Source organism: Anoplopoma fimbria, chromosome 11 (genome assembly GCF_027596085.1).
Source record: "Anoplopoma fimbria isolate UVic2021 breed Golden Eagle Sablefish chromosome 11, Afim_UVic_2022, whole genome shotgun sequence".
Lineage (NCBI taxonomy): Eukaryota > Metazoa > Chordata > Actinopteri > Perciformes > Anoplopomatidae > Anoplopoma > Anoplopoma fimbria.
The window spans coordinates 23,168,036-23,195,771 of NC_072459.1; the positions used below are offsets into that span (position 1 = coordinate 23,168,036).

At 40.7% G+C, this 27,736-nt stretch overlaps 5 protein-coding genes and 1 non-coding gene across 7 annotated transcripts; 3 read left to right on the plus strand and 3 right to left on the minus strand.

Annotated features, from left to right (window-relative positions):
- Nucleotides 1-1,060: 1,060 nt before the first annotated feature.
- On the minus strand, nt 1,061-7,022 carry wbp2nl (WBP2 N-terminal like). Of its 2 annotated transcripts, none has more exons than XM_054607952.1 (9): nt 6,992-7,022; nt 5,516-5,779; nt 4,860-4,968; nt 4,583-4,721; nt 4,306-4,398; nt 3,844-4,041; nt 3,165-3,281; nt 2,568-2,644; nt 1,061-2,466 (listed from the first exon to the last, which is right to left on the minus strand). In XM_054607952.1, the coding sequence occupies exons 2-9, from the start codon at nt 5,572-5,574 to the stop codon at nt 2,410-2,412; spliced, it is 849 nt and encodes a 282-aa protein (XP_054463927.1). In that variant the 5' UTR covers nt 5,575-5,779; nt 6,992-7,022; the 3' UTR covers nt 1,061-2,409. The 2 variants fall into 2 exon arrangements, with proteins under 2 accessions (XP_054463927.1, XP_054463926.1); XM_054607951.1 differs by having other exon boundaries at nt 6,988-7,011.
- LOC129098836 (zona pellucida sperm-binding protein 4-like) lies at nt 7,018-10,493 on the plus strand. The gene is made up of 12 exons (XM_054607950.1): nt 7,018-7,344; nt 7,524-7,648; nt 7,998-8,118; nt 8,390-8,524; nt 8,673-8,845; nt 9,035-9,114; nt 9,217-9,350; nt 9,441-9,624; nt 9,722-9,866; nt 9,949-10,018; nt 10,103-10,237; nt 10,329-10,493. The coding sequence occupies exons 1-12, from the start codon at nt 7,155-7,157 to the stop codon at nt 10,475-10,477; spliced, it is 1,641 nt and encodes a 546-aa protein (XP_054463925.1). The 5' UTR covers nt 7,018-7,154; the 3' UTR covers nt 10,478-10,493.
- Nucleotides 10,494-10,706: 213 nt separating this feature from the next.
- On the minus strand, nt 10,707-12,426 carry rrp7a (ribosomal RNA processing 7 homolog A). The gene is made up of 7 exons (XM_054608112.1): nt 12,343-12,426; nt 12,010-12,152; nt 11,795-11,920; nt 11,563-11,686; nt 11,307-11,404; nt 11,018-11,225; nt 10,707-10,873 (listed from the first exon to the last, which is right to left on the minus strand). The coding sequence occupies exons 1-7, from the start codon at nt 12,404-12,406 to the stop codon at nt 10,788-10,790; spliced, it is 849 nt and encodes a 282-aa protein (XP_054464087.1). The 5' UTR covers nt 12,407-12,426; the 3' UTR covers nt 10,707-10,787.
- A 587-nt stretch (nt 12,427-13,013) lies between these two features.
- On the minus strand, nt 13,014-18,327 carry poldip3 (polymerase (DNA-directed), delta interacting protein 3). Its single transcript, XM_054607630.1, has 10 exons — nt 18,232-18,327; nt 17,355-17,449; nt 16,818-17,254; nt 16,619-16,669; nt 16,423-16,500; nt 16,075-16,296; nt 15,422-15,499; nt 15,174-15,303; nt 14,820-14,886; nt 13,014-14,302 (listed from the first exon to the last, which is right to left on the minus strand). Exons 1-10 carry the CDS (start codon nt 18,297-18,299, stop codon nt 14,086-14,088), a joined length of 1,443 nt encoding a protein of 480 aa, XP_054463605.1. The 5' UTR covers nt 18,300-18,327; the 3' UTR covers nt 13,014-14,085.
- Nucleotides 18,328-18,818: 491 nt separating this feature from the next.
- LOC129099171 (U12 minor spliceosomal RNA) lies at nt 18,819-18,972 on the plus strand. The gene has a single exon (XR_008531622.1). It is a non-coding gene; the product is annotated as a U12 minor spliceosomal RNA (small nuclear RNA).
- A 2,076-nt stretch (nt 18,973-21,048) lies between these two features.
- fam234b (family with sequence similarity 234 member B) lies at nt 21,049-27,477 on the plus strand. Its single transcript, XM_054607844.1, has 13 exons — nt 21,049-21,197; nt 22,546-23,097; nt 23,581-23,694; nt 23,852-24,019; nt 24,300-24,415; nt 24,508-24,658; nt 24,833-24,974; nt 25,261-25,455; nt 25,607-25,685; nt 25,836-26,003; nt 26,152-26,272; nt 26,475-26,701; nt 26,805-27,477. Exons 1-13 carry the CDS (start codon nt 21,161-21,163, stop codon nt 26,805-26,807), a joined length of 2,073 nt encoding a protein of 690 aa, XP_054463819.1. The 5' UTR covers nt 21,049-21,160; the 3' UTR covers nt 26,808-27,477.
- Nucleotides 27,478-27,736: the final 259 nt, after the last annotated feature.

The following is a 27,736-nucleotide window of genomic DNA, read 5'->3' on the forward strand; positions in this document are numbered from 1 at the left end:
CCTAAAGGTTTGATAGAGTCCCTGTAGAGCTCCCTAAAGAACACACAGTAGGGTTTTGTACGTCTTAATCTAGTTTACAATTTAGTGACGGCTACCGAGAAATGTATATAATTAAGATTAGATACATGTTAGGAAAAAAGCACACTTCCTTTTCCTGAGTAAGGAACTTGAAAGAATCAGGAGTCGAGCCATAGAGTAGAACTAGTCTTTATGAATTTAAGGGGAGGACAGATGAGTGGAAGCTAGCTAGCTCTGTGTGTTGTTTATGATTATGTGTTGCATTTGTGTATAGTGAATATTTTGTGTTGTAGTGCATGACGATGCCATCTTTATTTATTCTGACTCTTGAAACAATGTTATGCGATACATCTGTACTGTAGGATTTTCTGTGATGATTCAATATAATGTTCATGTTTGATAGTGTTTCATAACATAATAAATATATTATTCAGCTAGAGTGCAGACAATTCTAGTTGTCTTATTTATTTATTTTTTATGAACTAATGTCAGGGAAAGTAGTCCAAAATACCCAACGGTACTATTTCAAGAGTTAATTTTCTGGCTGTGACAAGCAAGTACAATGAAATGACTTCAATTGAGTGACAACACACACACACACATGAAATGACTTCAATTGACACACACACACACACACACACACACACACACACACACACACACACACACACACACACACACACACACACACACACACACACACACACACACACACACACACACACACACACACACACACACACACACACACACACACACACACACACACACACACACACACACACCATGTGTGGTTTCACATATCTTGTAAGTAAATCACAATTGGTCACAATTAAACGGTGCAAACAGAAGACAGGAATAAGCAGCTAATCTAAGAAACAGTCACATAAATGTAATTTTGTGGATTAAATGTTAAAACACAGTTATACCTGGATGAATGCAGCAAGATTCAATTAGATATTGAAGATATGTATCCAGGATTGGATCAATTTTAATGTAGTGCTTAAAATGTAATATCATACAAATGACAAACGTATCCAAATTCAATAAATGACTCATTTATTAGATTTGAATTGACAGACAAAATTCAGCAAAATAATAAGAACTGCAAAAGAGATATTAATATACAGACATTTGATTAATTCAAGCAAACTAAAACACTCAGAAAAATCCTCTTATCACTTCAACTGTGTGCAAATAGTCCTTCAAACAGTTGTTAACTGATGCGACTCCACGGTCTGTTGGCTCCTCAGCCCACTTTTAAATCAGGAATAAATGGTTTGCATTCAGGAGTTTCAACAGCAGGCTGAACACTGTCGGGCCCTTAATATAACAGCGTGGCCTTGTAACCCCACACTAGTGTAAATACACAGAGAGTAGAGTTCCGGTTTCAGCTTGGCGTTGCATACATGAATACAATAGAAGCTACTGTAGCAGTAGAGCACGGGGTCATTCAGGTAAAACCCCAGCTCGTCACCTTTAACCTTATTGTGAGAGGTTGAATTATTGCACATACATCCTGTAGACGTGTTTTGTAAGAACTCCATCTGATCCCCCTTTTTCAAACAATGCACTGCTCCTTTTCATAAAAATAAAAAAAACTCTACTACATAATATAATATTATGATGAAGACAGGGAGATTTGGGTCATACAATGAATGGAATCACTCTGACTGTAATGTCAATGATGTAGTGTAGAATCACACTTGTCTTATGTTAGGGAAACCTGAACTCGCTATTCTTGCTAGTCATAGTATGAGAATCAGTCAGATACTGTATTACTAAACACGATTCAACCCAGTTCTTGTTTTATATATGGACAACAACTCAACGCAAAAACTGTATAGGAGACACACACACTGCACCATCAATGATACTGCAAAAATACTTTACCTTGTATAATAAGAGTTGCTATTGTTAAGAACTACAGGAACTGAAATCAAGAAATTGCCAGAAAATGTTTTGGTAATAAATCGGTCTTAAAAATACAATCCCCAAACTGCCTCCTACTTTCAGCTCTTCACAAGAACAGTTTAGGTTCCCTAACCTACGTGCTAGAGAATTAGACAGAAATAAATCACTTAGAATGTTAATAATGATGGGTCTAGCTAGAGTTACAAGTTGTCAATCCTTTTAAATGAATTTAAGTATAAGCGAAAACAGTATTTAAAAGATGTAATTGCTTTGTATGCTATTCCTGTATCCAAAACATCATTAATTCATTGGTGAATTATCACTGACATCTTTGAACCCTCCATTACTTGCATTTTCTTTTCGGTATTCTATGATGGAGTAAGTACTGTATCCTCCGACATTACCCCTTGCTTTAGAAATTTATTGACGATACAGAGGAAGAGAGAGGAGTGTCGTTGAAGTGATGGTGCCAGAGCTTCAGTTACTTTTCTTCTCAGGAGAGTTTGGATAAGGTGCATATGGTGGAGGCCTCTCCTGCGTGGGAATAAAATAAAGTTAATGGTACGAGAGCCATTAAAGATGTCACTTCAACACAACTTATACTGGTGGGGGGGAAGACAAGCGAAGGAGCTTACCATGGGCATGTAGACATTGTGTGGGTTACTGGGATTGTAGTACGCATTGCCAGCTGCTTCAGCCGCCTTGGAGTTACCTGTGCATATAAATGAGACGTGACAGAGACGGACAGTGATGAATGCTAAACATATTCAGGAACAGACGCTAAAGCTCCAAACACTGTAAGGGGAAATGATGTGATGAGCACGGTATTAGTAATATGAAGCACAACAACCAGGAATCATTGAGACAAAATCTACAGGCACACCCTGAGGATGCTCAGAGGCTATCGTCCTACTCAAGCCTGTTCTTAAAATAGCCAGGTAACCAAATTGACATTTCAACACGGTGCACCAAGCGCACAGGATGAGACTCTTTTCACTGAAATCCACAAGGTGTTAGAAAAATAGTACGGGGTAGGTAGAGGAAGAGGGGAGATTGTTTATCCTTTGGAATTTTGATGTGTAGTGGATGAGACATCAGCACCCCTTTTTGGGTGGCGTGCTACGAAGTGATTCACTTTGAGGCAGACGGATCAGATCTGACGGGTGCAGTGACACAGGCATACAGAGAGGAAAAATAAAAGGAGGGAGAGAGAGAGGGATGGAGAAATGAACCTTGAGGTGGTTGTGGTGGTGTTGCTGCCCAGTTCTGGGGGGGTGCAACCCAATTTTGGGGAGGCCCAGGATAGGGGGGAGGTGGGGCCATATAGTCAAATCCAGATGGGTACATTCCTGGAACACAGAAGAGAGATGGAGTTATAAAAGGTCAAAAGGACGACAAACTGAAATGGCGATTTGTACAACTGACCATTCTCTTTTCTTTAACAGTGAAATGAAAGAAATGTTTAGGCTGTCATTTTGTTGTTTATTTACAGTGTGTGTGAGCAATTTGTTACACAGCAAAGACAAAAAAACATGACAAACAAGGGGAAAAAAGCCCTGCAAACAGGGAGAGAGAGAAATGGCATCATTGTGCCTCAAGGTTTTTTACTTTTGTGCATTGAGGACATTTGATGAAAAACGTGTATAAGAAATATTAAATTGTGTTTGCACTTTCATATGTACATGCAGGCTAAAGGCTATAAACTATGACAGTATGTGCACATCTTATGAGTAAACACTGGCTTTTTTTAGATGGGGTATTGACCGTGAAAGTGAAAGAACGAAAAACAAAAAGAAAATGAAAGAAATCTAGTGGACATTGAGTTAGGATTACTTCCTTATTTACACTTACTTTTTGACCAACTTAAAAATCACATATAAATGTCATATTACAAAGAATTGAATGCTATACCTGCAGCAGCTGTTGGATGGGGGTAACCCATGTTTGGAGCAGCAGGAGTAGGGCCCTGGTAGAATCCATTCTGCTGGGTGGGGGCTGGGTAAGGATATGCAGGAGGAGCAGCTTGAGGTGGGCCGTAGCCATTCATCATTCCAGGTGAAGGATAGCCGTAAGCCGCAGCGCCGTTTTGTGCAGGAGCGCCGCGAGAAGCTGAAATGGATCAAGAGGAAAGGATATTTCGCAAGAAATAAACAGGACTTTCTAAGCATTATGGGTGTGCTCATTATTTTAAAAGACTCTTTTGGGCTAATGCTTATGCTTATCTACTATTAAGATTTGAACTTTGACGGTTGTATTTTCACAATGTGGTATTGCTACTTTTGTGCAGGTTTTAAATACTATTAAGGAGCATAAAACGAATATCTAGCATCATAAAACCAGGGACACAGTGATGAAATAAACTAGCATACAAACCATTTGTAGCCAGTTTGAAGAGATGCTGTCCCACTTCTATGGCTCCTCCACTGGGGAAGGACATCTTGAAATGGGCCTGGCCCTCCCAGCCACCTGATGGGAGAGACGACTACCTTTAGAACAAATACAGGATCTACACTTGTGTTTCATAGCGCAGCTCCTTTGTGTTGACTAAGACAATGCACTTAATAGCTATTAAATGTTACAATATGAATATGAGCATCTATGAAACAAATCAAATCATGCTGGTTAAAACTAAAAACTAAATTCTGCCTACCACCAGGCTCAGCTGACACGGTCCCTTTAATGTAGTTTGCTGCAAAGACTGGCTGCTCAATGCTGCAGCCCTTCATCAGATAATAGGGGAACATGGCGGAACCCAAGCAATCCTTGGTATTGCTGGACACAAACATCAACTAAGCCAGTGAATGAGGGAAGAGAGAAGAGAATGTTACAAGAGGATGTAGAAGAATGTCAACACTGAGACCTTTCCAATCAAGAACACAGCAGTACCATAATTATGCTTATTATAGTTTATGTATTTCTGGTTGTACCCTGTAGGGTGTGAGGTAGATGGTGCCCTTCTTGGTCCCCCTGAGCAGGTCTGTCTTGCCGGAGACATCAGTGAATGACAGCTCCACATTCTTACATTCCCTTACGACACTGGGGAAAGAAGCAGCAGGTGAATATAAAGTTACCTGTTGCAGCAAATATCTACTAATGCAATTATGTATTAAATGTGCATGCGAGCATTGTGTGAAAACTGTATTTAACAACGTGCAGCTAACCCACTTTACACAAGATGATGTTATGTCAACATCCACACGGAAGCTATCGCTACTTCCTGTTGTGATTGGCTAACGTTAGAAGTTAGCCATCTTGCCTGGAAGCTAAACCAACTGTAACGATGCGCAGAGAGCATTAAGTCGGTTATTAACAATATTATATAACATTATTTCAAAACAGTTAGAGAAATACTCCAATTGCCCTCAAAATGATCAACACGGCGAGGGCGGAACGTCAACAACGGAACAGATATGCTAGCTAGCTATGCTAACCAGGCCAGCTAGCGGGAGGCTAGTTAGCATGATGCTAGTTAGCATGATGCTACCTACGCACTGGAGAGTAGGAGGTAAACAAGCCGCAAAGCAGAGCCGACAGCTGGCTGGCTGACAGCACACACACCGTGGACGCGGAACAAGACGCCTACCTTTCTCCGTTGTTGATCAGAACGCCGCCGTTTTGCGAATGATTCCGGTTCAGAGCCATGTTTAGGAGACGTCTGGTTCTCTCCTGCTTCCCGTGCCGAAGTCTGGTCCGCCCGACGGGGATGCCCCGGAGACGTCACCGGCGTGACGTCACGGGCGTTACGTCACGGCAACTCGTGATTCAGTTCAGTTTATTGTGTAGAGCCCAGAATCACAAGTTACACATGTGCCTCAGAGGGCTTTACAATCTGTGCACATGTTACATCCTGCAATGTGCAACACATTACACATTACACTGTGCAATGATAGTTAAAAAAGTTAGAAATAGTTGTAGTATAAACAATACAATGACATTTCATTGTTGTTGTCTATGTTTGAGAGACATTATTCTGTAAAGTCACTAAAGCTGTTTTCCTAAACTGCATTATACTATAACATGACAATAAAAACCTGTGCAATACATTACACATTACACTGTGCAATAATAGTTAAAAAAGTTAAAAATAGTTGAAATAGTTGTTTTTTTCTCTGTCTGTAAATATAATATTTCAGTTATTGTTGTTTTTTCTACTGTTTTTTTTTATTGCTTATTTATAATACTTGTTTTATTTTATTTTTATTTTTCATTTTATATTTTTAGCTTGTCTTCTTCTACTATGTCTCTTGTGTGCACTTTACTCTACGCTGTTGTAAGCCTGCAAATGTCCCCGCTGTGGGACTAATAAAGGAGTCATAGTAAAGAAGACAAGATACAAATGAAAAATAAAAAATGAAAAATAAAAAATAAAAAACAAGTATTATAAATAAGCAATAAAAACAGTAGAAAAACACAATAACTGAAATATAATATTTACAGACAGAAAAAAAAAACTATTTTAACTATTATTGCACAGTGTTTTTATTGTCATGTGTCATGTGGTCTGCTGGGAGCAGAGCTGGTTGTGTAATAATGATTAGAAGGGTACAAGCATTGCCATAGGGACAGGGCCAGAGGTTGGCAAGACCTTTGAGTTAATGGCTCCCTGAGGATTCATGATATGTATTATTTAAACATTGACCTTTCTATAAGAGATAAGATAAGATAAGATAAGATAATCCTTTATTAGTCCCGCAGCGGGGAAATTTGCAGACTTACAGCAGCAGAGAGTTAAAGTGCACACAAGAGACATAGTAAAGAAAGAGAAGATAAAAATAAAAAATGAAAAATAAAAAATAAAAAAAAACAAGTATTATAAATAAGCAATAAAAACAGTAGAAAAACACAATAACTGAAATATAATATTTACAGACAGAAAAAAAACTATTTTTACAGACAGAAAAAAACTAACTATAAAAAACTATCAATCCCCAGCTCAGTCTGAGCTGCTTTTAAACGCAGCCTTAATAACCCGGCAGCCCTCAGGGTGCCTCATACAAACCTTTTTATTTTATTTTATTTTATTTGTTCATTACATGAATGACAACAAGCACATACCTACACGTGGTGAAGCTCTCGTGGTGGCAGAGGACGCAGCAGGCTTCAAACTAATTAACTCTAATTAACAGAAGTCACGTGACCCCTTCTTCGAGTCAAAAGATCAGCACGTGATATATTTCTGATTGCAAAACCGTATAAACCAAAACCCCTAAAATCGCAAGGAAATGATTAATCATTGTGAGACCCGGGTGTTGGTTGCTTTAGTGGTCGCCCTGGCTCAGCACTGCTGCTGTTCCTCAAACGTGCAGGTGAAGAAAACACCTGGACAGCTCGCCATGCCCAACGTCACCTGCTCTGATCGAAGGATTCGAGCTGCTTTTGGTCCACTGGTCAAAAGTAACATACATGTTAAAGGTGAGATCTGGTTCTTTGTTGCAATTCTATGTTTCAAACCCCTGAGATGACAAACATGGTTGGACATGGTTTCAGTAAGTGCTCATTCAATCGTTTAGTCCCAAAATAGGCTCTCAACATTTCCACTGGATCTATCAATGTTATATTAGTAGTAATAATATACTTTGTTCTTTTCTTAGACGTGACAGGGGCCGCGATCCCAGTGCTTCAATCTGATGGGTCCTGTGGAGTGAAACTGGGCAGAGAGAAAAACCTGAACCTCTCCTTCTACAGCAGATATGACAGCTGCTATGCACAGATTAAGGTGAAATAAGGGACTGTGTGAAAGTTAGTGAGGCGGGGGGGCGTAACATTGTGTTTCTCTTGTCCTCTCCTTGACGAAGGGAAAAATTGCTGCACCTTCCCTACAATATTGGTAAGAAACAATACTATCTGTAGAAAATAATGTCACAATTATGGAAATGGACATGTGTCTACGCGAAAGTCTTCATCCCCAGACTCAACGTGGAAATGTTCCCTCCCATTGTTTTGTACATAGAAGTCCAAAGAATGGGACTCTACGCATGCACTTTGTGTGTTTGTGTGCGCATGTCAATGCAAAACGGTGTGTATGGCTTATGAACATCCACGTTGTGATGACCTTTGACCCGCAGGGCAGCAAAGTGGTCATCCCTCTGCAGGTACAGCTGACAGGAGAGGATCGATGGCTGAGGGTAAATATCAGCTGTCCTCTGATAAAGAGACGCAGTGAGAGGACTCGACCTCTCCCAACACGTGAGTGGAGACAGCCGATAAGTGTAATCAGCTTTTTGACACAGTTATATCTTCTGTGTCTGTAGTCAGTGCTCTTTTTTAAAAGAAAAATCTGTTTCTATCAATTTAAACTGGCTCATTTTCCTTTTGAGCCTGGTCATGAGTTCTGAATAATTTCTTTACACCCAAGTGACGCCATTGGGTGACGTAAACTGTCTTTTGCAATAAAGAGAGGGTTTGGGCACAATTGACTGTATCGGTTTAGGACACTTACAACATGGCTCTTCTCCAGCGTTACCTGGAAATTGTGACACAGAAAGAGCGCTACAAGTGGACTGTGGCCACCCAGGTATTTCTAATGAAGCCTGCTCCAAACTGGGATGCTGCTATGATGCTCACGTATTAACCTGCTACTACAGACTCAATGGTAAGATTATCATGTTAAGCACTGTTTACATGGAACTGATTTTTGTGGTCTGGTAAAAATATTCAGCTCTGATATTTCCTCCAAATACGACCACATGGTGAACATGCTTGTTTAAGTGTAACACCAGTTCTTGTTGTTCTCCCTGCAGCCTGCTCTCTGGATGGACACTTTGTGTTCTCGGTAAAGTCCACTGACACAGGCCGACCCATCGATCCCAGCAGCATCATAGTCAAGGGTCCGCCACAGTGTTCCCCTGCGGTCACCACCCCGGACACGGCTATCTTCAAGATCGGAATCATGGACTGTGGTGCAACGGTGAAGGTAATGCTACACGTCAGGAGTTGGATTCTAGATTATCTAGTATTTGGACATAAGAATGTTATGTTTATAGTACTGATTGTCTTACTGAAATGTTGTCCCACCCTGAATTATATCATCAAAGCTTGATTTCCCAGCATGAAGCAGTTGTTTGCTCAAGTCTGAATCCCCTCTTCTCTGCCTGGCTTTAAGGTGGATGGAGACATGAAGATCTATGAGGTGGAAGTGGAGGAGCTGCATACGAAAAGTATAACCAAACGTTCTCCATTTAGGTGAGGTTTTTTCCCTACTGTAAAGCTGATTCCTCGGACAGACTGATTCTAGGGGAGAAAAGTAACATGGTGATGATATTTTGACAAGTCTGGGCTCTTCAGTCTCCAGGTCCAGTGTGAATATGACGCGTCACATTTAAAGCGTGCAGCAGGCTTGCGGTCCTTGTTTCCAGTGACCAACCCGCCACCTGTGATTGGACTGGGAACCATCAGGGTGCAGATGAGAGTAGCCAAAGGTGATAAAAATGGAGAGCGGTGTGTCATCACTCATTGCATTGTGTCATGTCCTTTTAGAACTAAGCCTTTATGATCACTTATTCCTCTAGACGCATCCTTCACGTCCTTCTTTCCTGAGGAACAGCTTCCACTAACCTTGCCGCTGCGTAAGGCCGCATACGTGGAGATCTCACTCGCCCAGCCGTCCCCGGACCCAACGCTTTCCCTGCGTGTGCGGGACTGCTTTGCCTACCCTGCGTCTAGACACTCTGTTTGGACACTTCTCTACGACGGGTAAGGTGGAGGCGAATTACAGCAGCAACCTGAGACGACATTGAACTTATGCGCATAGGCTACTTAACTACTCACAAGTGTTTCGCCTCCTGTGTAGATGCCCCAACCCGTTGGACAACATGAGAAGCTCTGTCCCAATGAGCGACCAGGGGAAAACCGCCTCACACTCCCAATCCAGGAGGTTTGATGTCAAGACCTTTGCCTTCTTGGACCCTCATACAGGCCATCCGAGTTTGGAGGAAGTATGGTTATCGCATCCACATATTTTCTATTAAAATGAAAGAAAATGTGCATCTCTGCAAACGTGTGTAATCTCTCACTTAGATGTACTTCTACTGTTGGGTGGAAATCTGCACCGACGACATTGACTGTGCCCAGCGATGCGCCATCGTTTGTGAGTATAGCGCAGTATGTTTTTCTTCTCGTCCACTTGTTTGTGCTGTGTATATGTGGTTAACTCCTGCCTCTCCTCCCACAGCATCTGAGGGCGAGAGACAGAGAAGAGAGGCGACGTCTCAGTCCGACCAGGTCCAGCTGGTCTCTCTGGGGCCGCTGCTGCTGGGACAGAACAGCACTGAGCCGGAGGACGATCAATGCGTGAAACGGATGACAAGTGAGTCCTGCTCAGCACATGAAGACTGTAGTTAGCATGTTGATAGACCATGAAAATCAATGCATTAAATGTTTTTTTCTCTGTTCCTCAGTGTTTCAGGTGACGGTGTATATTCTCTCTGGTGTTGGTGCTGCCCTGGTATTGATTCTGACGGTCACTCTGTGGTCGAGCATTAGGAAGCGGCAGAAGCCAGAAGGACCGCAAGTTTGTGAAGAACAAGTTGAAAAACAATCTCAATAAAACCTTTCATTGACTGAAGTGCATTCAGACTTGTCGTTTCAGTTTGAACGTTCGAATGGTTCCCAAAGTTACATTTTTTTTAAATTACACTCAAATTGTCATTATATGAAAATTGGCATTGGTCCTCGATGTCCCTTCTTAATTAAATAGTTTATTCTACCAACTTTAACGATTTACCAAATGTTTTGTGAGGTGCTGGTGATTCAATAATGATGAAAATAAGTCAGAATAATAGTTTATTGACAAAAAAAAGCTCAGGGTAGCTTAAACACAGCAGTGAAATGAGGAATGGAAAATCAGAGTAGTTGACTCAGTAAGGTCTGAACTTTCTCTGTGCCCTCAGCAGAGCTATTCTCTGTTTATCCTCTTCAAACTTTTTCCTTAGTTCAGCAATATCTGAAAAAAAAAAAAGAATATGTTTGTATTATGTAAGCCATAACAAAGGCGTTTCACAAAGCTTTGACGGCTTCTCTATCTCCTTCACCCTCCAAGGACAAATTCTAGCCTGCAGATGAAGAATAAACTTAATTGGGAACTTACGTTCTTTCTGTGTGTTTCTGTGCTGCCAGGTGTAGAAGTTCATCAGCTCCTTCCTCTTCTTCTTCCTTATCTCTTTCTGTAGGGTCCTCTTGTTGGCTGCCTCGCTGTGGGGGCGGCCCTTGGTGCCTTTAGGTCCCTTTGTGACTTTTACCCAGCCCTCTTCGTCCTCTTGCTGCTGCTCGATCTCCTTCTTTTGCCTGTCTGCTTCCTGTGACGAAAGAAAACACGGTTGAGGTCACATGGACTAGACGGGCGTGTGATGCTGCAGGAAGAGCTGCACAAGTCTCACCTCCTCTTTCCGCGTGTCGTAGCCGTCCATGAAGGAGTCCACTATTTGCTGCAGTTTGTCCGGAAGAATAAAAGAGTCTGTGTACTGATGAATCCATTCTGGTGTAAGAAAAGAAAAACAAATGTCAAAGCTCAATTTGTTCTGTGTTTGAATTTGATCATCAAGGATCTGGCTCACATTGAAACTGTAAAACTAGATTAATGATTTGAAACAAAATGACACAAAATGAGAAAATATGAAACCTTGCATCACTCACTCTGTACTCCTGTCCTCACTGGACGCTGCTCTGTGCAGACCACCAAAGGCTCATCATGTGGGTGTGATTTAGCTGCAGATACACAGGAGGAGTTCTCGAACACAATGTAGCCCACTTTGAAACCCTGAATGGGGGACAGACAGACAGAGACACAAGAGGTCAAATAAGGACATGTAATAGACTAGACATAAGTGTTGCAGCAGAACATTGCTCAGCAGCAATGTATACCAACCTGTTTTTCAACTGGTTTAAAGCACCTGGCCAGCTTGGGTCCAGACTCCTGAGAGGAGCCCGGGTGGTCCCTCAGCTCCACGGACTGAACACAGCCGAACTGCGAGAACAGCTCTTTGACAACAGCCTGAAACACAAAATGACAGGGATGATAATACAATCGATTACATCATTGGCAAATCCTCCAGACCAGACTGTGTGCGACATAACCGGTACCTGTGAGCAGTATGGGGGGATGTTGAGCACAAACAGAGTCCGGTCCATCGGTCTATGTGAACTCTTCTCTGCTCGGACTTTGTGCTCTTTCAGGTACAGCTTGTGCTCAGCGAGGCTGTGGGAGCTAAACCGTAAGGTCAGCTCTGCAAAGAGACACAAAGAGACACATAAACATTAAAACCAAGTCCAGTAATGTGTATCTGTAATCAACAGGCTGCCGGTCAATGACCACCAACACCGTGTAAAACCACAAGAAAAAACGTTACGTCCGATGATAACTCAGTGTGCTAGCAAAAAGTTGAAACTAATATTCTTCATTTTGTCAATAAATACCTGTAAATCCTCCAGGAATAACACAAGGCTGGTTAGTAGCATGTTTCTTCTTGGACGGCGCCATTTTGGTTTGACCTTTCACACCGGAAGTACAACTCAAACCAAATACGTAGTTTGTATATTTAATAAATACAAATTAAATACTTAATATTTTAACGATGATATATAAATATACTTTTACCAGTGGCAAATTTCAAGAATTTCAAAACATTTCGTCATTCATTTCAAATGAATCATTTGTTAGTTATTACTAGAGTTTATGCTGCATAGAGATTCCAAACAACAAACTATATTACCATCTTCAACACAACCAGAATTACAGACAGTACCATAAAAGTAAATGTGAAAAAAATTCTGCTGCTAAAGTTAAATTACACAAGTATATACAACTATTTTAGTTAAGTTTTGAGCGTTCCAGTAGGCTGGTGGGTTTTAGTTATACGTTTGACCTCCATGTCCATAAGACAAGAAGTAAACAATCTCAATTAGTGGCTCGAGTAAATCCATAAAAACAGGCATTTGAAAATTGTGATAACAGTGATAGCAATTTCTGTCTGACATTTTTAGAAAGACTAAATGCTGGATGTGAGAACAGCCTTAAGTCTGCCCTCTAAAGTGCATCATGATCACATGGTAGGCAGGAAAGAAGAGTCGCAGACAACATCTACAAAGCTAAATATTTAATGGTGACATTTCACAGACAGATCTGACCTCTCTAGTCCCTCGACTGATACAAAGAAAGCAACAGAAAGTAATTTACAGTCTTTGAACATAAATCAGGTGTAATGTATACTAGGGAAGATTTACACATGTACTGCTGCAAAATTAAACAACAAAGTAAAACCATTCGCGAGAATGGAGCACACGACAATCTGGTTGCCACAGGGATGGTAAAAACAAAATATCAACGTAATATGACAACTGGTTTACTGAAATTGTGGTATTATAGTTTTTGTTAATCCCCGATTTATCCAACCAGATGTTTTCGGGTTTTCGGCTGGGAAGACCTCGTTCCAGGTTTAAGTTAGGTAGACTAGTGGCGAGGAATCGCTGAAGACTTAATTTTCCTGCCTTTTCAGCTCGACATAGTATCTACTGTATGGTGATGTTTATTCTACTTTTAGTTTTGTCATTATTCCATTTTATTTCTATGGTCTGAGTGCACCCAAAATTTGCAAAAAGAGGCAAGGGCAATATAAGAGCACACATCTGTGTGGATGTATCTAGAGCCTTAAACACTATGATTATCTTAATAATGACAATGCTGCTCAGTATCTATCAATTCCTTTGTCAAGTCTTTTTTTAATGCCTATTTTTTTTGTGTGTGTGTGGGGGGAGGGGTAAAGATAAACTGGAAATAAAAAATTAAAAAAACTCAACATATCCAAATGGGCTGTTATTGAATTGACGAAAAAATTAAATAAAAAAACCCTACACATCCAGTTTGATTTGGCATCCGCCACCACATTGGATTAAAACAACAAATCACATCACATTTCCTTCCACTAGTCCATCTCAGGAACAAACAGTTAACATTTGGATGCCACAAAACCAAGAACACGACTTTGCGTTTTCACGAATTTCCAGTTCAGAGACGTCATGTATATCAAATGTGTAAAAATCTGTTTCGTATGAGAGAATGGAGGCCACCTGCTGTCAAGATGAAAACCACAGTTTGTATGAGAACACTGAGAATGTAGTAATATGTTTATGAACAAACAGTGTATTCACACTGGACACAATCTATATCTTGATGCGAAAGGCAGTGGCCTGTGAGCTGGGGGGCTCGGTGGTGGAGGTGGACTGTGCGGTGGACTTGAACAAAGCTTTGAGGATGGTCTGAGGGTCCACCTCTGGAGTGGGCTGAGAGGAGGCCCGCTGACCGAGGGGGCGAGACAAGGAGGGGGGCAGACCGTCTTTCTTTGTGCTGCTGCTCGCGCCTGGAGTGTCACTGAGCCTCCTGTTGGAGTCAAGGAGAAAAATGTCTCAAGATGAGAGAAGGTATAAAACAAAATGCAGGGTCCCACCTCTTTTTCAGAACTAACTTTTTTACTGAACTTTTTAAGTTAAACTTAAATACTTCAAATTGCTTTATCAGTGTGCATTAGCAGTGATCGATTGGAAAAACTTTATCCATTGCTTAGACTGAATAATCCAATCACAAAATGTTTTAACTGAGTAACTGCTTCATCAAAAGGCAGCTCAATGGAACCCTGAATAGTTGCCAAACACACAAATGCTTATTCAAGTGAGATAATGATCAAAGGCTGCCTGGACAGTCGCTGCTTGAGTATTTGCAAAATGAATAGAAGTATGTCACTATTCTTTATAGATAAAATAAATGATGATGAATTTCAGTCATTAGGTGTAGGAAGAAATAACAGCTCATGGAAAATATGCTAAATAAAGTGCCCTTAAAGACAGACAACAACAGATTAATTTGAAAGGAAGGAAAAAAGCCCAACGGACTGACTTACAATAGAATGGGCTGATCCGAAGTGATGACATTTCCCTGAATATGAAGGTTACATTTCATGGGTTGGCCTGGAGGAGGACAAGAAGAAAATTATTTGAAAAAACAGAAACACCCAAACTCTACCAATCTGTGATACTAAATGCATCTGACTTGACTATCCTTCAATTCAACACAGGCCCTTTTTTTTTTTTTTTTTTTTTTTTTTTTTTTTTTTTTTTTTTTTTTTAAACATACACAATGATGGCCCAAACCAACAAATTCAACTGTTGTAGTCATTGACCTGCATGCAAAACAGAAACCAAAAACCAAAACCCAAAGAGGTTTTGACGTGTGCGTCCTTGCTACTGGCACTCACCGTCCAGGCAGCGATTGTTGTACTTCCTGTATGCGCTCACGGCATCATCTTTACGCACAAACACCACTTCAGCCACGCCCACCTTCACCAGCCGCGCTCGCTTCAAGGCCCCGCACACACAGAACAGTTCCTGTGGACAAATAGGGTGGTTCAGGCAAACAAGGAATGAGTCATCATAGCACTAGAGCATTCATCATTGAATATCAAACATTGCAAAACATTAGAGGCAGTCAGTGTTTTATACTCACAACTATGTCTTCCTCAGTGACCCTGGGGTGCAGGTTGTTCACCGTTATTTTTGTCCCCTCCAAGGGACTGAAAGCAGGCTAAAAAGAAAAAGAAAAACACCACATGATCGGTATATTAAATGAAAATGACTTTAAAAATGTCTGCAAGCATGATGGTAAGGTTAACATGCCTGTTAATCTGTGTTTTCCCATCATAAAAGTTGCAGCTATTGCACTCTTGTCACTGTAATGAAGTGGTCAGCTGACAAAACCAATTTGGGGTTTTACTACAAACGCCATCCTAGAGCAATGTCTTTATGTAGAAACCAAGGCCACAGATGTCAGTCTATTTGTATTAAATCCTAAATTGAATTAGTGTACATGTCTCGTATGTATTGTGATTTTAAAAGTTACTCAAGTACTCCCAATAACTAGTTCAACAATCCAAAAACAACTAACAACTCTCTGTGCAAGCCTTTCTAACTAACTGGCTTTATAACATATCAACCTTAACTTTGTTGGTTTTGTCAATAAGCTAAATTGAACAAGTTACTGATTTATTGTATCAAGCCTAGATTACACTGAATAATAATATTAGGTGGAGGCAAGCTTGCATTCAGGGTTTAAGGTTTGAAATCTGCACTTCAGTACAGATACAAGAAGGAATGTTTTACCTGAGGCAGAGCAGGAGCTGCTGTGCTGGTTTCTGCTGTGCTTTGCTTGAGAGTCCTGGAGACCGGTTGTAAAGCTGCAGCGGAGGAACGGGTGGCAGCCATGCTGGTGTTGGGCCGGGTGGGAGCAATGGGGACAGGAGGACGTGGGGCTGTGTAAGCATCATTTTTAACCACCTTGGTGATCGGGGTTGACATGGAGAATGTGGAGCCCACTGAACCGGGCTGTAGGAAATAAAGGAATGGAAAGGAAGGGATTACTTTATTGCGGGAAACAGACACTGGATGAACAATGAATTAATTATGTGTTTGTGCTGATCAAAAGGTCTGCTGTCATGAAGTTGCGCTTACCCTTGATTGGAGCATATTATGAGCTGTTGTGATCTTCATCTGTTTACTGTGGGCGCCATCATGCTGGTTTGAGAGAGGCTTTGGGAGACAAAAAGATCAATTTTAATGACATGTTTTAAAATCTTAGCCGGTATACAAGGGACATTGTTTTCACTTTCAGAGGAATATACCGTCAACACAAGAATAACAGCTCTACCTGTGGGGCTGGGCGGATTCCAGCTGACATCCCTACTCCTACTGGACGTTGCTGTAAAAAAATAAATAAGAAAAAGCCATCAGACATTAGAGTACAGTAAGCAAGTCGACGTGCTTTTAGTCTTCAACAAGCATACAGACAGTTCATGCAGGTAGTTTCACTGATCTGCTAAGAACAAAGCAACTTCTTTTAACTTCACCTGGATGGTCTTTGTTATTTTTAGAGGTGGGGCAACAGCTCCCTGTGTCTGTGTACCGCCAATGCTCCTCTTGAGGCTCAGTCTATCACGGGCATCCATCATTCTCTTATTATTGCTAAGCTGTGGCGTTGCGCCGCCCCTCGCAATCAGTCCTTGTACATTATGGGCAAACTGCCTTGTGTTCAAACCGACAAGATTGTTGTTGGTGTGTATCTGTATCTGTGGCACAGGTGTCTGGCCCTGCAGATGGTGTACTGCTGCCAACTTCTGCGTGGTCTGTGCAGGGAGACCGAACTGATTCTGCCCCTGCTTGCGTGAGTTGATCATCTGACGAGCATCCTGCACTCCACCTGCTCCTCCTCCCCTGCCACGGATTTTAAAGCGAGCATCCTTCTGAGCCAGCTTCTCTCTGGCATCTTTCACTTGAAAACCTGAGGCTAGACAGAAAGAAGATGGAGGTGTATGGTTAGTGTTAATCCCCAAAACACAAAACTTTCTGATCAGTTGGCTTTCACTCTTAGGCAACAACGCCCTTACCTGCTCCAAGCCGCTGTCTGACATCATTGGCACCAATCTTTTGCCGAGCGTCAAAGCTCTTGCCAACTGCTCCTGCTCCCCGTGCAAACATGGGTCTGAAAGAAAAATGAGTTTCTTCAAGTTCATCAATGGTACTGCAACACACATTAGGATCGTGAAGACGGTGGTCCATTCCTCATTTTAAAGTCAATGTAAAAACTCAAGTGTTAAATATTTTAAACTTTCGACTTAAAAGCTACTTTTAACACTATTATAATTATTTTTTCACACAGTCATTTACAGGAGGACCACATAATGGCTGTCGCACTGGGCCCTGCTATTTGAACAGAAATATGAGAATATAATTTCTTCTAATTCTTTCTCACACTATGGTGGAAGAGGAACAAAATAATAAGTATTAAGTATGTCCTTTGAAGTATATACACTTTGGTTTGCACAAGTCACCACCCTAGTTTAGCCCATTTCACTCAACGACCACACTTGTTCAATGAGACTATAAACCGGGCTTAGCTACCAACATAAATATTAGCTTGCTAGCTAGCTAGCTAAGCCTGGCGAGTGAAGCTACAACCAAAAGCAGTCTGGTCGCAGCTCTATGAACGTATGTGTTGTCACGACTACTAAATATTGGTTAAACAAGGAGTCCGATTGAAAAATGTACCCCTATTTCCAAATGCAACGACGAATTGCCTCAGAATAAAGGCCTACAGCTAATACACACAGCGTAGCTAGCGCTTACGATGAGCCCGCTGAATGCTGTAATGGGCTAACGTTAGCTACAACCAGCACTCAATTTAAGTTATGCTTTTAGAAATGTTATTACAAGCTCTCAATCCTCAATTAACGAACGGGAGTCCCTGCATTCATTGTTTAATACCGTTTCGCTGGTGCCTTGAGGTTAATACCGCGCTGTCGTATCACTTCATCCAAAGAGACGTCTGCCATTTTATCACACTCGCTCACAGCGCATGCGCGAAGGCGGACGTTTTAGCTAGGGCTACGGAAGAGGATTTGGGTCAAAACGCAAACTGTCCGTCGGGAAATGATGTTATATTTAATTGTTTTAATATGTACGTGTGTTGACAACTACCTTTTAAATGAAATAGGCATGTCAATGTATCGTTGAAACATACTGACTATATTGCTTAAGGACGTAACAACTGCCCAGTTAAAATAAAAGTATCTGCGATCGATTACTTTTGACAAAATACAAAGGACATACGTATCGCTACCCATGAGCCTTTGCGCGAAATTGTCGGGAAAAATTCTGCAATTTTCGCAAATACATATACTTCAAAGTAGTACAAACACTATCTGCCATTTCATTTACACAAGCTATTATTCGACACACTGGCAACTGTTGATGCAACCGAAAATAAACCGGTGCCAGTGCGCTCTAGTTGGCACCGTAACCAAGAACACCTGGACACTCTGACTACACACGTCTTCGACACTTGACTGGTTATGCCTTAAACTGATGAGTAAGGAAAATAACGACGCGGGGTGACGCCCGTGTCCTCGTAAACATAACGAGAAGAATTTTTGAAAGGGGAAAGGTCTGTCTGCTGAGGTGACTCGCCTACTTTGTGAGATGCCTCGTAGAGCCAGGACCTTCCCTGAACCTCTGTCTGTGAACAATAAACTAAACTAACTAGTAGTAGTTTGTAGTATTAGTCTGTTGCACTTATTGTTTTCCTAGTAACTTGCCTCTGCACTATACTTTTGCTCTGGTTTAAGATAAGATAAGATAATCCTTTATTAATTTGCAGACTTACAACAGCAGAGAGTAAAGTGCACACAAGAGACATAGTAGAAGAAGACAAGATAAAAATTAAAAATAAAATAAAACAAGTATTATAAATAAGCAATAAAAAAAACAGTAGAAAAACAACAATAACTGAAATATTATATTTACAGACAGAGAAAAAAACAACTATTTTAACTATTTTAAACTTTTTTAACTATTATTGCACAGTGTAATGTGTAATGTAGTAGTTTGTAGCACTTATTATATTCGTATTAGTCTGTTGCACTTATTGTTTTCGTAGTAACTTGCCTCTGCACTGTACTTTTGCTCTGGTTTAAGATAAGATAAGATAAGATAAGATAAGATAAGATAAGATAAGATAAGATAAGATAATCCTTTATTAGAAGAATTAGACTCCCTCACCGCTTTTAAATCAAATCTTAAAACTCACCTGTTCCTCTCTGCCTTCCCCTAAGGTCTTGATAATTTAGATTGCTTGTGTTTGGGTGGTTGTTCAGTTTTAATAGATATTCTTAGATTTCATTATGATTAAATTAATTAATTAATTTTTTTTTTATTTTTTTTTTTTGTTTGTTTTTAGTGTTTTATTATTATATTTGATTATTGTGATTGTTCTACCCTGTGCAGCACCTTGAGATTTCTTTGTATTTTAAAGTGTGCTATATAAATAAAATCCATTATTATTATTATTATTAGTCCCGCAGTGGGGAAATTTGCAGACTTACAACAGCAGAGAGTAAAGTGCACACAAGAGACATAGTAGAAGAAGACAAGATAAAAATAAAAAATAAAATAAAACAAGTATTATAAATAAGCAATAAAAAAAACAACAGTAACTGAAATATTATATTTACAGACAGAGAAAAAAACAACAACTATTTTAAACTTTTTTAACTATTATTGCACAGTGTAATGTGTAATGTATTGCACAGGATTTTTATTGTCATTGTCATTGTTTATGCTCTTAAATGCTTGTTTAAGAAAGGAGATGCACTGATGACTTCTGGTGACTAGTAGTTCTCTTGAATACCTATGTTGAATACACTTCCTGTAAGTCGCTTTGGATAAAGGCGTCTGCTAAATGACTGTAATGTAATATAATGTAATGTAATGTAATGTAATGTAATGTAACTAGTAGACACACCACTGGATGTGATTGTCATTACATGAAATTAGACTGCTATGATTATTATATTCCTTTATTGATCCCCATGGGGGAAATTCAAGTGTTGCAGCAGCTCAACTACACAGACACAGACAATAAATACACATACTATACTATACAACTACACAGACAATAAATACACATACTATACAACTACACAGACAATAAATACACATACTATACAACTATACAACTATACACAGACAATAAATACACATACTATACAACTACACAGACAATAAATACACATACTATACAACTACACAGACAATAAATACACATACTATACAACTACACAGACAATAAATACACATACTATACAACTACACAGACAATAAATACACATACTATACAACTACACAGACAATAAATACACATACTATACAACTACACAGACAATAAATACACATACTATACAACAAAATAAAGATAGAACAGGATGAGATGAGATGTTAGGACTACACTTTCATATTAATCTATTATAATGTGATGTGACATTAGTCATCACACACTACCTCACAGTTAAGAGAGACTTCCACACCAATTAAAGATGAATTTCTCAGTACTTTGTGTGTTTTGAGTCTTTGAATATCAATGAGATATAGTCCACATTTCGTATGTAGTTTAAAATAATTTGAATCTGAATATAATTTGCCTTCGTGTTGTGTTTTGCATCGTTTATTTTATTTTACAAATGTCACAGTATTGTGCATAATAATAATAATAAAAAAAATCGTCTGCAGACATTGGTTAACAGAGCGTGACGCGGGAGACTCCAACTCCCATGATGCATCGCGGCGGAGCAGAGCCAACCCGCTGGCTCTGCCGTCGAGCTGCTCATCGTCGCTGTCTCTCGGACCCGCAGGAGGAGAAATGGCTGCAGCTCTGTCCCGTGCCCTCAAACTACCCGGTAAGATGCTCTGCACGTCCTTCTGCCACACAGACACCCAGAGGAGGCAGACTTTAACTCAGAGCATTCACTGACTCCGTTGTCAGGCAGGACGAGGAGGTTTGTGAGGAGTCTGATCTCTGATTCATCTGATGCGCTGATTCGTCACACACAGTTAGTGTCTGCTGCATAATGGACGTGTGTTCTCATAGATGTGGTTAAAGGAGTCTGTGTTGATAAAGAAGCATGTGTTGACAGCGTTCTGTTAAAGCGTCTCTGCTGTTTTCTGCCTATTAGCTCGCTGCTAGCCACCGTTAACCCAACACACACACCGTTACTCTGGAGAGTAAACACATTACAGCATGATGACACATGATGACACTCATTATATGTGATGACACTCATTATATGTGATGCCAGGCATTATGGTGTGTACTGTACACAGACATTACTCACCGAACGACGAGTAGTATTTAAGTATTATGAATGTTTCCTTTTGCTATGTTTTTAAAGGTCTGCAATTGTGAGCAAACTACAATAATTATCTGCCAAAACAGATACTACTACTGTATATATATATATATATGTATATGTATGTATATATGTATATAAATATATGTATGTATATATATATATATATATATATATATATATATATATGTATATATGTATATATGTATATAATATATATATATGTATATATATATATATGTATGTCACAAGGCTAGCTCGCTGTGAATTCTAACCAATATTGTCCTGCTAGTGAGTGGTCACTACATATGTATATATGTATATAAATATATGTATGTATATATATATATATGTATATAAATATATGTATGTATATATATATATATGTATATATATGTATATAAATATATGTATGTATATAGATATACAAACATGCTTAGGGGTAAAAAAAAAAAAAAAAAAAAGGGATATGTTTGAGCACTAAAGGCATTAAGAACCTTACCCACATCTGAAAAAGAAATATATAATGCATCAGTATTGTAAAATAATATATATATATATATATATATATATATATATATATATATATATATATATATATATATACAGTACCAGTCAAAAGTTTGGACACACCTTCTCATTCAATGGTTTTTCTTTATTTTTATTTTTATTTTTTTCTACATTGTAGATTAATATTGAAGACATCCAAACTATGAAGGAACACATATGGAATTATGTGGTAAACAAACAAATGCTCAACAAACCAGAATATGTTTTATATTTTAGATTCTTCAAAGAAGTTGAATGAGAAGGTGTGTCCAAACTTTTGACTGGTACTGTATATATAGATATATATAGATCTATATACCAGTTGTGTATTAATAATATGTCTCTGCAGGGAAGAAGGGCTCGGAGCTTGGCGAGTACGACCCTCTCACCCAAGCAGACAGCGAGGACGAGAGCGAAGAGGACGACCTTGTCCTCAACTACCCCCGAAATGGCCTCGGCAGGGACGGCTGCCTCGGCGCCAGCTCCTCCAAGCTGCGAAGTGGCAGATCAGGAAGACTCGTGGGGGCCGACGATGAGGCTCAGGAGGACGAGGAGGAGGAAGAGGAGGACGAGTGGAGAGAACGTCTCCCCAGCAAATCCAGGCAGGACAGGGAGGATGGGAAAGGCGTGCAGTACTGGAGCCACAGGGACTCAGGCAGGGACAGAGGCGGGGAGGACAGAGGAGGGCCCGGGCCCTTGGGGGGTTCTGGGCTGGGGGCTCATAGCACCGAAGCAGAAGAGAAGAGGCTGAGGATGAAGAACGCTATCCGGAGTGCGTTCTTCCTGGTGCCTCTGGTCTGTGCCGCTCTGCTCGTGCTGCTGTGTGCATTTCTGATTCCGTGCCGGAAGGGAGAACTGGAAAAGAGGCCGCAGTGGGAGAGAGCACTGGGAGATGCGGGAGGTACAGAGAATAATGTCAGAGTTTGATACATCACCATGGCTACATTATCAGTGACAAAATAACTGAGTTTGAGGTTCTCTGATACCTTCCATAAACAACAACACTTATAATGCTCACTTTATAAAGACTTACTGAGGAGCCTCTGTGGCTAGACTGCGCTGGCTCACCCATTAATTAACCCGCTGTAATCATACGGGAGTGTGAGCATCACTCTCTACCACATGCTCTGTTTAAGCATTGTAGAGTGGCAATAAATACAAACCCAAAATGACTGTGTCTTTAGCGACCACATAAGTATTTTTACCAGTATATTTAGAAAACAAACAGGACAACTCAGCTGATAGCCGTAACCATCGATGTTTCGATACTTAATAACTCTTGTGCTTTTTCTGATTCCCACATTTTTTCCCTACTGCTAGACTTCAATCAAACACTCACAAGGATTCTCCTGGTCGTGTTTATGATTTTGTTTTCTATTTCCAGGTGTCACACCGCCTGCGCTGGCGTTATGGGATGTCGATGGTGATTCAGTGGAGGATGTGTTTCTGGGTGTCACTGAATGGACCAATGACACCCATCCCACACAAGGGAACAAAAGTATGTGAGGGACGATTTCCTGCCGCCCCCACTTTTAACATCTCATCTTCTTTTCCTCTTCTTTAACCTTTCTGGTTCTTGTGAATGCTGTGTTTTTTTTTTTGTTTTTTTTTTTACTGGTTTATTGATCAGTCGTGTTTTTTTTTCTCCCGACCAGTTTACAGCGCGGTGGCCTTGTCTGCCGTCAGCGGTCAGGTTCTGTGGAGGAAAGTCATGAAGGAGTCCGTGATGTACATCCAGTGTGGTCTGCAGTACAGCACCCAGCCGTCCCCTGTGGTCCTCCTCGTTGGGAAATCCATCCTCATGGCGGTCAACGGCACCACAGGTTAGGAAAGGAGCCTGTTTCATGTGAAGATCACAGGACTGAGCAATTAGAAAACATCTCTATAGACTGTTTATGTTTGTTCTTATATTGTCTTAGTCTGTTGTCTGTTGTTGTATTCTGAAGGCTGTGTTTTTATGCCAAAGAGAATGCATGTTTGAGCTAAATTCCTCTCAGCCTCCAGTTCCCTAACTAGATAAGAGCGGTAAGGCAATAAGGGCAACCCCCTGTGGAATCCAAACGCTTTGAAACAGGGTGACAGAGGTTTCCTTTCATTCCCCAGGGAAGACCTTGTGGTCAGTCCTGCTTAAGAACATTGAATCCCAGGCGGTTTTACTTCCAGACCTCCAGGGCGACTCGGTCCCAGATCTGCTGATAGCCACCCTGCCTGCGGATGAGGTATTGCTGTGAAGCCGCCTCCTTTTAGTCCACACCTTTGCATTCAGCGACTACATACCTTTTTTATTTATCGCTGTACTCGTTTTTTTCAGCCGTTGGATCTCTCCCTGACGTTGATCTCGGGGCTGACGGGGGCGAAGCTCGGAGACCCCGTGCCTTTCAACCTCACTGGACAAGGAAAGCTGATGGGTCCTCTGCTGCATGAGACACAGCAAGGGGCTTACTACATCCTCTTTGGACTGGGTAAAGGAATCAAATGTGTAATATACAGATCAACAGTCAGCATGTGTGTTCAGGCTGTAGGCCTTAGTTTAGCTACAGCTGTAAGGGTACAAATAGAAAAAGCACAACTCTTTCCGGTTGTAAGAATTCTGAGGTAACTGACTAAGTTAGTTTAATTTATTTTTTCCTCCTCAGGTAATGTAGAGGCCATCTCTCTACATGATATCTACATTAGAGCTGATAGCAAGATGCCCATCACTCAGGCCCTCAGAAGGAAGGATCCCGGGTGGGAGGGGCTCAAGAAAACCAACTCCTCCTCCTTCATACACATTTACAGGTACGCCTCAGTGTCTGGCTCAATTCTGATTGAATCTTAAACAGAATTTATGTTTGAATCTGATAGGTATGTGCGCTTTAAAACGGTTTGTAGTTCAGTGTTCTTCATGGTCTAAAGCCACATTTGTACATATTTATATGATAAATTACTGGGGAAACATGGTGTTCAATTTCCTTGGTTGTAAACACACTGAAATAGAGATGTAAATCACTGGTTCACTACTGATTAATTAGACAATATACGGCTGATGTAAGTCAAAATCCCGTTTTTATTGTCTTCCCCCTAGAGGATCTGAGCGAGTGGAGTTCCTGCTCCCTCTTGTGGCTGGTTTTGGTAACAGCCACAACGGCCTGGACACTGTTTCTAACCTCAACTCCACCAAAAGTGACTGGGTGCTGGTGTACGGCTCCAGCAAACTGTCCGTGCTCAGACAGAAGGACGTACGTAAAGAATGGACCTTCAACTCGGCTCCCATTCACAGGTAGAGCCCGCACATCACTGTGTCACCACTGACCGTGTTTCACAATTCTGTTACTACTAAGGAAGGAGGGTATGGAAGTTCCCATTCAAAGGAAGTTATATTTTCAGAAATTTTGTGAAATTTACCTAAATTATTTCATGGCCTGTCACAGCCCACCGGCCCCAGGACACTTCAACGATGACGGAATCCTTGATCTCTTCATTCAGCATTCAGCAAATGGCACCATGAAGGTAAAATAAACTGTCCTCTAATAGATAGAAGCTCAAGTAAATTCAAGGCTGACCAAAAACTGTGTGTTGACCTGCTCCTTTTTTTGTTTGGGGGTGTTGAGTAGACAGAAAATTGTACCGGTTTTCTCCTTGTCTCTCTTTGCCTCTCAGGCGCTGGTTGTTGATGGTGCAAATGGGCATCTTCTTTGGTCGGCAGAGTTTGTGTGTCCTCATCTTGTTTTGGAAACCTCCCCCATCTCCACCTCAACTGGCCAATCAGCTTTCCTCTTCTGGGCAAGCGATCCAATCAGAGCACAGAAGAATGCCACCAAGACAACCGTAAGTCTGCCGCAGAGAACAAGAAGATAAGTGAAACAAAAAAAAGAACCTGTTTGTGTGTAAATCACAAAGCACATCTTATTTCAAGTTATTGTCTTTGACCTGGAGATATTACTAAAATCCCCGCCTCTCCACACCGGCTGTGTAGGTGTCACCGGGTGCTGCTTCAGCGGAGCCGCTCATCAGGAAACTCTTCCTGTTGCACCCCGCGCATCCCACAATCCTTCTGGAGCTCACCAGCACCACGGACACGGCAGTAACCTCTGCAGGTGAAAGTTCAGATCTACTGCAGTGCTATGTCTGCTTCAATCCGTAGTATCGGTCTTTACCATTTCACTGCCTGAAAGTCTAATTACTAAGTTGTCTTACAAAGTATTTGAGAAGTAAACAAGAAAAAGATGCCAACGTAGTATTTACGCAGCGATACAACTGTTCTACCTCCTGTTTTTTCTCCTAATTTGTGTCTGACAGTGAGTTACCAGGAGCGCCAGAAAGACGCCTCCTACATCACCGTGTCCTCCCGACCCACGCCCGATTCTGAGCCCGGCGCCCGGATAGTCAAGAGCATGAGCCTCAGAGCGGCTATCACCAAGGGACAAATAGTCAGAGTGGAGGAGAGCAACAAGTCCGGGGGACCCGTCAAACCAGGCGTGTTTGAGGTCAACAAGTTCTTCAGGGGGCTGTCCTTCAAACACCAGGTAAGAAAAACACACGTGGGACATCATTTTTGAGTACTGTGGGTCAGTCTGATTGATCAAACCCAATGATGACTCTGTCTTAACTGTGTTGTTGGTTGTTTAGTGAGGAGCCATCGCTGCTACCGTGTCCTCACAGGAAGCGGGGCAACTCAAAGGACTCATGCAAGGTTGAAAGGATGACACTGAGAATTCATTTGGAGATGTATATTGTTTGGTTCACTTAAGTATGAATTTGATTTCTGTTACTTGAGATTTCTGCGCAAAGATTATTTGTAGTTAGGTTGTGTTTTTATTGCTTTGGTTTTTATTATGTTTGTACAAAGTTTATTTAAATTATTTAACTTGCATTTTTGGGAGGTCTTGAATATTTAATTGAATGTTGACAATTGTTTGGACTTGATGCCAAGAAGAGTAACTTTATACTGTAGTTTATTATTGACAGTGAAGCACAATAATCCTGTAAACGTGTTTACAGTTTGCAGCACTCGCATAACTCTTCTAAGGCCAGTATATTCTCGTGGCTTCATTTTGTTCTCATAAACCACTAATAGTGTTCATTCTGCTCATCACCAAGTTGGAGTCTGTAAATATTTAATGCTGTACAGTATTTATTGAATCTGCTTCAACGTTTTGAACTTTCTTGTTTAACTTGTTGATTTATGTTGCGGAATATTTTATGTTTAAATATTCAAGTTTCAAGTTTTTTCCCCCTCAGAATATATGGCTGCTAAAGGTTATGGCATTTAATTGTAAGCTGCAACTTCACATATCACCAGTGAAATATGAAAACCAATTCTTAATGCTTCATGTATTATGTGTCTTTTATTTCACTGTCCCAAGTTTTTGTGTTTATTTAAATTGTGCAGACAAACCGGCTAATAAGAATTATCGTTAGAAAAGAGAGCAGGGTGGTGTTATTGTAATGCAGGGTGGCAGTGTTACAGCTCCATGTCCAAAATGATCTACCGATTTACTTTATTGCTATCGCATAAAAGTTGCCCTAAGAAGTCCCTCACCTAAAAAAACATTAATGGT